This window comes from Sinocyclocheilus grahami, unplaced genomic scaffold (genome assembly GCF_001515645.1).
Source record: "Sinocyclocheilus grahami isolate Dianchi unplaced genomic scaffold, SAMN03320097.WGS_v1.1 scaffold695.1, whole genome shotgun sequence".
Lineage (NCBI taxonomy): Eukaryota > Metazoa > Chordata > Actinopteri > Cypriniformes > Cyprinidae > Sinocyclocheilus > Sinocyclocheilus grahami.
The window spans coordinates 571,338-580,829 of NW_015505874.1; the positions used below are offsets into that span (position 1 = coordinate 571,338).

The 9,492-nt window shown below is 36.1% G+C and overlaps 1 protein-coding gene across 1 annotated transcript; it reads left to right on the plus strand.

Moving 5' to 3' along the window:
* The first annotated feature begins 4,191 nt into the window (after positions 1–4,191).
* On the plus strand, positions 4,192–5,846 carry LOC107559693 (C-type lectin domain family 4 member F-like). Its single transcript, XM_016243590.1, has 4 exons — positions 4,192–4,253; positions 4,360–4,517; positions 4,728–4,840; positions 5,047–5,846. The coding sequence occupies exons 1-4, from the start codon at positions 4,193–4,195 to the stop codon at positions 5,234–5,236; spliced, it is 522 nt and encodes a 173-aa protein (XP_016099076.1). The 5' UTR covers position 4,192; the 3' UTR covers positions 5,237–5,846.
* The last annotated feature ends 3,646 nt before the right edge of the window (positions 5,847–9,492 follow it).

Below are 9,492 nucleotides of genomic sequence, written 5' to 3' on the forward strand. Positions count from 1 at the left end.
GAGCAGGTCCCTCCATCAGCGGCGGTGGTTCTTCCCGTGTCGAGTGGGTTGCACACATCAGGCTGCACTACCCCCTGTTTGTGTTGCAGGCGGCCATCTCCCCTGTGCGCTTCAGCACACTAAAAGAGCAGTTCTAAAAGAGCACTCACGGGTGGAACGTCTTTTTAAAGACGCCCTTCCATCCGGTCTCTCTAAGCGAGATCCCAATTCGTCGGTCATCCGACGTGACGTCGAGAGTGACCGACTGAAAGGGAACTTAAAGTTAAAGTGAAGCAGTCACTCAAGTTTACATTATTTAGTAAACTGATTTCCACTTATATATATATATATATATAATAACGTGATTAATGTAACCATTTTAAAGAAAAAAAGGATGTTTTGTTACAGCTTTTGGACAGCGCGAAAGAGAACTCAACTTGGATATCATATTTGTTATATATTTTTTAATTAAAGTGGAAATCAGTTTACTAAATAATGTAAACTTGACTGATTGCTTCACTTCCACTTTAAAGCCAATTACACAAGAGTTAGAGAGCACATTCCGCTTAATGATGAGTTGGCTTTTATTTGACATTTTCATTTTTTTTTTTAATAAGTCAGCTTTTTTTTTTTTTAAGTTCATTTCTCTAAAATGGCTGCTTGTTTCTCCTTTTTAATACTCTTTTCATCACCTATGAAGAAAGACTTCTTAAATCTTACAGCCAGCTACAACAATGGCTGTCCTTTTACGATGGTGAGTGTCAGTTTGCATACAAAGTGTGATAGAATATTTTTGCACATAGAACCAGTGTGATTAACTTTATGATAAAAAAAATAATGAAAGGTTTAATTTATTCATTATTCACAGCTCAGTTTTGTAATCTCTCTGTGGATGGCTGGATAGCTTGTCATGGAAAGCTGTATTTATTCAACTGTATTTGATAAACTGAACTGCTCAAGCAGTCGAGATGTCTGTGTTTCAAAAGGAGCCGATCGGGTCACCATAACCAGCCAAACAGAACAGGCAAGTCAGAAAAATGTTAAATGAATTGATACTAGATGTAAGTGTAATGAAAGCAAAGAACTTGACTTACAGGTGATGGGTGTCATATCTAGGTTTTTGTTCATGGTTTCAGTTCAGGTCTTTTATGTTATTAGTTCTGGACTCTCATTGGTTCATGTTCATTTGCCTAATCTTGTTTAGCATTCCCATTTTGTCTTTGGTTGTTTGTCATGTGATTACCCCTGTTTGTGTATTTAAGCCCTCATGTTTGCTTTACTTTGTTATGTATTGAAGTATGTTGCTTCTTGTGTCAGGTCATTGTTTAGTATCAAGTCATGCTCAAGTTTGTTTCGTTTCACATCATGGATTAAGTTCTTAGTTTATATTTTTGGGTCAGCACCATTCTAAATCAACTGCATTGGGGTTCTCTACCCCATGTGTGATTTAAAAAAAAAAATAAATACTGTAAAGTTTGTGTTTTTGAATCGATTTTTAATTGTCTTAACTTTTTTTAAAGTGATTTCCTCTGTTGCAAAACCACCAGTTATTTATTTTCATTTTACTTGATTTACCTTAACCAAAGGCATTATTGCTTGTTTGTGTCTACAAGGTTCTGGTTCAGAGAGGGGCAGAGAGAAAACAGGATCCATCTGCAGATGACTGTGCAAGTGTGGAAGATGAGAAAGGCAACTTTCAACAGAAAAGGTTTAGCTATGAAAATAAATATTAATTTACCTATATCAGTGATACTGTATGACAGGAACTCAGACTCCGGCCACAGACGAGTTAGAATCAAACAGGTGGGTAATCAGACAATGTGACTGAGTGAACTGTGTGCTCTTATAGTGCAGGGTGCTGATTGGTGATGATTGTCAGGTGTGCGTGCTCAGAACTCGGGTGATTGTGATCGCTGATAGGCCTGGTGTGTCCATGACAGACACATAATCATCATTGATGATAACAATGATAGTGGGGTACTTTTTTGGTTTGTCAAAGTAAAATTTTTGCATAACAGATGCAATTGCTGGTATATGAAAGCAAATTTATCCAGGTCTAAAAATATTTATGATGCTTATAGGTGATTTAACAACAAATACAACCATGCAAATCGATTAGCTAAATATTAGCCTAACTTGGTAGCTATTTTTTCCAAAAGGTCAACTATGGGGCAAAGCGTGTGTGACATTCTATAACACCCTGTGACTCTTTGTACCCCTTTGTATGCACCAACATTACATCATAATCACAAGATATTATTTAGAATAGCTGTTTTCCTTAGCTGTATCGTTCCATTTCCACAGTTTCACTTCCTCTATTACCTATATAAATAAACCCCTCACAGACTTGGAACCTTGAGTAAACCACACTTCTTGTGTCTGTGTCCTTCTGGTCCCGGGTACCCGCATCTGTGCTCCATCACTCAACCTGATCTAATCTTCTCAAACAATTTATTTTAACAGTTGTGGGCTCGTCCGGGAAGGGGGGATTATCCCTGTGAACCGGGAAAAGCACGCCAGAGATCAGGAAAGGACCTACAATAAAGGGGGTAAGTGTTTTTGGATATTTCTTAAAAGAAATACGAAACTTACCCCTGATCCGTTAGTGGTACTTCTGTTCCGTTGTTGTTACACTTCGGCTGGCAACAGTAATTATTTGATCATTATTAACGTGAGACGAGTGATTGAATGTACAATACTGATCACACTGTATTTTTGATCACGGCAGCATGCATTATTTATTAGGACCACCTAAGTAAAATATGGCTCAACTTACCCCACTCTCCCCTACATGTGCAGAACAAAATTGGATTTGGATTTGCTTACTTTTACCCAACTAAATGCAGCATATCTCCTGTTCTGACTTTTAATGGATTTATGAAGCAGATTTACCTAATAAAACAAAAGCTTCTAGTTTTGATAGCTCTCACATCACTCTTCTTGCAGTCAGTTTTAACATCAAAAGGACAGAACATACATATAATTATACCTTATTTCATTTAATATTTTATTGACTATCACATATTCAAACAGATTTGTTATTGAGACATAACATCCTGTCTGTATTAATAAGAATTACACTTTATGTGACTTCCTTATTCTCCGCAATCTCAAGCAGCACTCAAGTCTCAGTGGACACGTCTTCTGTCAAGAAATGGACTCTAGTTTCATGTATTCAACAGTTGATTCAGATGAAATACACTCTCAGTACAAAGGTAAGGATGGGGATATTATCAGTATTCATTACAATTTGTAATTATATCACTGTAGTAACTGTATAAAAAGTTTTTTTTTTAACAATTACACATTTAGGAGATGCTTTATTTATTTCAGACCATTTTGCATTTAGCAGATTATTTTATCCAAATCCAACTTACAAAAAGAAGAACAAAGTAATTCTGTCAAAGAGCCAACAACATTCGTAGTACACAATGCCAGGGTTATTAGACAAGATTAGGAAGCAGGCTATAGAGAAGAGGAGAAAATATGCAGATAATATTTATGCGTCACATTAGTTAAGAGTGGGCGGGGTGAGGTGGTTAAGTGCTTGCAGAAAAGGTTGTGATGATCTCAGCAGTTCGGTCAGCAAGGGTGGATAGGTGGATCTGGTGATTAACTGTGTCAAAGGCTGCAGACAGGCCACACAGAATAAGAACAGATGATTTGGAGGTCGCTCTTGCCAGTTGAAGAGTTTCAGTAAAGGTCAGCAAGGTGGTCTCGGTGGAGTGTTTACTTTTGAAGCCAGACTGGTTTCATCAAGTAGGTTTTTCTGGGAGAGAAAAGCAGAGAGTTGATTGAACACGACTCTTTTAAGAGTTTTTGATAGAAAAGGCAGAAGAGAGCCTGGTCTGTAGTTTTCACCTGCTGTGGGATGGAGCAGTGCGGTTACCCGAGTCTGCTTAAATGCTGTGGGAAATTTGCCAGTGGTGAGGGATGTTTTGATGTGGGTTAGAGCAGGTAACAATGTTGGTAAGATCTCCTGTACCAGTTGTCATTAAAGCCTTTGTTTCATTAACAGAATAATATTTACTAAAAAATAGGTTTACTAAATTAATATGAGTAACGAATAGGCTTTAATGTGTAAATTTTTGGTTTTCGTTACTTTAATTTACTTGGAAGTAAAACAATTAAACAAATTAAAACAATCATTTTATATATGCTTTGACTTGGGCTAATTCGAGCGGGAAATTCGAGCATGGCGCATGTACCAGTCATGGTGAGAGAGCTTGCAGCCAACTACAGCATAGTTGGAGAACGACTGTCTTTTTATGAAGGTGAGCTGATTCCAGACCCTTTCAGACAGCGTTTGAACATTTCTGTACTATTTCAAGTATGTCATGGTCTGAAGAATGGATAAATTTTCATATGCTTTTATTTCAGCATTTACAGCTCAATCTTTGAACTGTGATATGAGCTTGGTATCTTTTCATGGAAAGTTGTACTTCTTCAGCTCTAATAAAATGGACTGGTCAAGCAGTCGGGCTTTCTGTGTTTCAAAAGGAGCTGATCTGGTCACCATAACCAGCCTAACAGAACAGGTGGGAAATTTTTAAGTAATCACTGTTGGTTGTGCACTCAAAGAACTTTGTATTTTTAATCTGTTAAAACACAATATTCAGAAACAGAATTGCACTGTTGTTGTTGTTGTGGTTTTTTAACAAAATGCACAAGCATAAAAAAGTGTATTATTACAAATTCTGTGTTTTTAGCTTATGAAGATTTTGAAAAATGTACCTTTTCTCTTTTAGCTGTTTCTGGCCTCTAAAATTAAAGATACATACTGGATTGGTCTCAATGATCTGGACACTGAGGGACTTTGGGTTTGGGTGAATAACCAAACTCTCAATGAAACTGGAGTACTGTAAGAAATACTGCAATTATTTGTTTAGCAATATATTTAAAATATTGTTTTTTTTAATCAAGTGTATTATTATGATTTATCATGGTACTCAAACATTAAAATATTTGCAACAATGGAATATTTTACAAAAGCTTACAAAATCTACAAAATATTACTGTAAGGAAGAATATTATTTTATATCTGATCGCCTGTTTCTGCTTTTGAAGGTTTTGGCACGGGAGAGATTCTGAGATAAGTGAACCTGATAACTGGAAAGAAGAGGATCTTACTGGAGAAAACTGTGCACTTGTGAACAACTATTTCAACTATTTAAACAATTGGTTTGATAGTTCTTGCAATTCTAAGAGGAAGTTTATCTGTGAAAAGAAATCATTTACCTCCATCAGTGATGCTTAACAAGGTCTATTATGTATATGCACAGAAAACAAGGCTCTTTTGGATTTATTTACTCATGTCAGATTAAAAATGCATTTTTTTCTCCAGTGATTGAACTGAAGCTCAGTTATTATGTATCCTGTCATTTTGATTTTTATTTAAGTGCTTAAGTATCCTTTATGAAACTGCTGTGCACTCAAAAAATATTTAGGCCTAAATGTAAGATTCATATATTTGAATTGCATATAAAATTTCTGCCCATTTGGCTTACACATTTTTAACAAACTAATAAACTTAATGTGATGCATATTTGTCAGTCAAATCATGGCATCATTTTTGAAATGCATGAATTCAAATAGCTGAGAACCAGCACAAACATGTTCATTGTGAAAATTACATTTATTCAGTTAAAAAGTATAAACATGGTTAAAATATGGCTAGCTGTGGATCAAGCAATACTCAGTTGGTTACAATGTATGAGATTGAAACCAATTGGATTTATTGATGATAAACACATAAGGTTCAAGGTTCTTTATTTGTCACCTACATATACATGTGATGCAATGTAGTGAAATGATTTTTCCATAGTTTCTCATCCCACAATGCAAAAATACTAACAACAATAATATAAAAAAAATTTTTTATATTATTGTTGAAAAAAAGAAAAATATATAAAGCCATAAACATAAATAAGATCGATACAGTGCAAATTATATATTTAATACTAATAAAATACTAATAAAAGTCTGCAGACTCATTCAGTGTCGTTATAATAGTCGGATTGCCTGAGGATAAAAATTCCTTCTCAGTCTCTCTGTGTTGGTTCTCAAAATCTGGTATCGCTTCCCTGATGGGAGCAATAACAGTAAACTGTGTCCAAGATGACAAAAGTCTTTAATAATTATTTTAGCCCTGGTCCTGCATCTCTGAATATACATTTTTGACATTTTTGATGTCAGGGAGCGAGGTCCTGATGGCTTTCTGTGCTGACCTTACAACTTGTCAATGCTTTCTGATCATGGTCCGTTGTACTTTCAAATCAGGAGATAATGCTCCCTGTGAGTAGGCTTTCCACGGCTCCAGTATAAAAAGTCCTCAACACTTTCTGTGAGACCTTGAACCTAGCCAACTGTCGTAAGTAGTAAATATGTTGATTTGCACTCCTCACAAGGTGATCTATATGCATTTTCCCCGGAAAGATCTTCTGTGAGATACTGTATACTCCAAGATATTTAAAACTGCTCACCCTTTCAACTGTGGCCCCACCGATCATCAAAGGGCTGTAATTCCTCACTTGCTTCCTCCCATAATCGATAATCATCTCCTTAGTCTTAGCAACATTCAAAGAGAGATTATTAATATGACATCACGTGAAGAGAGCATCCACTTCCTCAGGGTAGGCCTTCTCATCGTTTTTACTAATAAGGCCAAAACCACGGTGTCATCAGCAAACTTCACCAGTTTGTTAGAACTGTGTTTAGCCATGCAGTCGCTGGTATAATGAGACTAAGAGAGTAAAGCACAGGACTGAGGACACAGCCCTGGGGGGCTCCAATGTTGAGGGTGAGTGTAGAGGAGGAGTAGTTTCCCATTCTAACCACCTGGGGGTGTCCTGTCAAAAAGTCCATGATCCAGTGACAAATGGAAGAACTCAGCCCTAAATCTTGAAGCTTTTTGCAGAGGTTTAAGGGAACAACACTGTTAAAAGCAGAGCTATAGTCCACGAAAAGCATCCGCACATAGTTCCCTTTCCCCTGATCCAGATGTGAAAGAGCAGAGTGCAAAATATAGTTAAAAGCATAATCTGTAGAACTATTAGGCCTATGTGCAAACTGTAAGGGATCCAGACCGCTGGGGAGAGAGGAACAAATATAAGCTCTGACCAATCTTTCAAAACACTTCATTATTACAGAAGTGAGGGCCACAGGATGATAGTCGTTCAGAGAGGCAGGACAAGGGATTTTAGGGACTGGGATAATAATTGAAGACTTAAAACTTCTGGGAACTGGTTCTAATTGACTAGCACAGACTTTAAATACACGTGCAGGGATATTGTCTGGTCCACATGCTTTCCTGATGTTAATTTTGTATAGTTCTTTTCTAACATCCATTTCAGTAATGACCAGATCTTCATTTTCTCTTACCAAGCCCAAGATCCCATCTTTTAAATTTTCCCCATCTGTACTAGAATTACTAGCCTCAAATTGTGAATAAAATATATTTAAATAATTAAATAAGGAACCACTGGCATTAATTATAGAAGAGGATCTGGGTTTATATTCTGTTACAATTTGCATACTCTGCCGTAGCGCCCTAGAATCAGCCTGTTCAAATTGAGTCTCAATCTTGGCAAACTTGGTTATTGTGTATTTAAAATACATTGTTTATTAGTACTAAACTTACCTGTTTCTTACCCGTTTCATCTATGCATGACTGCCAAATATGCATCATGTTAAGTTTATTAGTTTATTAGTTAAGACTCTGTAATCCAAATGAATGGAAATGTTATATGCAATTCAAATAAATCTTAAATTTAGGCTTACATATATTTTGAGTGTGTTGAGCAGCCTTGTGGTTCTCGTCTTGGTAAATCTTCTGGAAAGAAACAGTGCTAATTCTAAGTGAAATTTCAGACAGCACTACAAAATGGCCAACACCCGATATAGGGGATAGGGAGCGGTTTCGGACACACAGCTCATGACAAACTGTTTGGATAAAGCCTCACTGCTTGTGAAGTTCCTTATACGTCATTTTAATGATACTTAAATGACTAAATGTAATTTAATAATGTTATTTTATAACTGTCTGATATTGGTTTGATTGGGCAACACATCTGAAGTGGTGAAAACAGTAATTAGTATTAAAACATACACTCACACATTATCAATAATAGGACATTGAAAAACAAGTAAGAGTACCTAACTTGCAGTAACTTAGCATTTAGTCTTTGAAAACATAGCAGGAATTGTATTGTATTGCAGTCATTTTGATATATAAAAGCCGAAAAGTTTCTTAATATCCATTCAATTAACAAAGCAGAACTGAAGTTATACTGTTATATTTCATAAGATAATATAAGTGAGTGAAATTTTTGCCTTATGCAAGCACTTATATCAATGACTGAATGTAAAAGGAAATAAATAACTTTTGAGCTTTAAGCACTAAAATATCAAGTATAAAGGAATCAGTTACTGAATGCAGAAAACCTGTATGTCAAGCACAAAAAAACAAACCGAAAGTGCTGTTATTTTATGCTCAGTAACCTGTACACGAAAATAATAATTCTAAGAATATTAAACTTGTAAGCAAGAAAACAAGTCTGATGCATGCAAGAATCAGAGCAATCACTGTACAGTATAAATGCAAGGAGGACAAGACCAATCCCCTTCAATACCACGACTGAGGTGCCCTTGAGCAAGGCGCCGAATCCCCAACTGCTCCCCGGGCGCTGCAGCAAAAAACATGGCTGCCTACTGCTCCGGGTGTGTGTTCACGGTGTGTGTGTGTGTTCACTGCTGTGTGTGTGCACTTTGGATGGGATAAATGCAGAGAACTAATTCCGAGTATGGGTCACCATACTTGGCCACATGTCACATGTCACGTCACTTAAAATATGCATGTAAAAAAATTATTAATAGCAGTTTAACATTTGAATATCATTGCTGTTATATTTTGAATACTGAAGATTCTAATAAGTCAATGTTAAATGTTAAATTTCTTATAAAGTACAAAAGTAGAGAGCAAAAAAAGACTAATATGATCTACTAAACAAAGTCTGTGCATTAACCACTTAAGGCCAAATTAATTGCAGAAGTTTAAGAATAATCACTCGCTGGAATGTTTTAGGAATATCGTTACATTGCAGCTATAGCAGCCATGCAGTTCTGAGCAGTTATCTGCTAGAAATAATTATTAGCTTGATGTAAAACATAAGGAAAATGTGAAATCTACACTCTAAAAAAATGCTGGGTCATTTCAACCCAACTTTGGGTCAAATATGGACTAACCCAGCTTTTGGGTTAAAAATGTAATTAAAAAAATTAACCCAACGTTTGGGTTAGTCCATATTTGACCCAAAGTTGGGTTGAAACAACCCATCATTTTCTGTACGTTTTGTATGTGTCCAGAATAAATTGTGTGAGTGGCGTGATAGCATTTTCTCAAAGCATAGCCAAATAATCCTAGTCAATAAGAAACTTGATTATATCATATCATAAATCATATTTTCCCCCTACATTTCTGAAGATATATGTAAAGAACAAGCCTTTAACAGAAAG

Excerpts from the sequence above, each read along its gene's own strand:
- LOC107559693 (XM_016243590.1), top strand. The coding sequence starts at position 4,193 with ATGGTGAGAGAGCTTGCAGCCAACTACAGCATAGTTGGAGAACGACTG. Across the intron at positions 4,254-4,359 it reads ACGACTGTCTTTTTATGAAG|CATTTACAGCTCAATCTTTG; the intron begins GTGAGCTGATTC and ends CTTTTATTTCAG. Across the intron at positions 4,841-5,046 it reads CTCAATGAAACTGGAGTACT|GTTTTGGCACGGGAGAGATT; the intron begins GTAAGAAATACT and ends CTGCTTTTGAAG.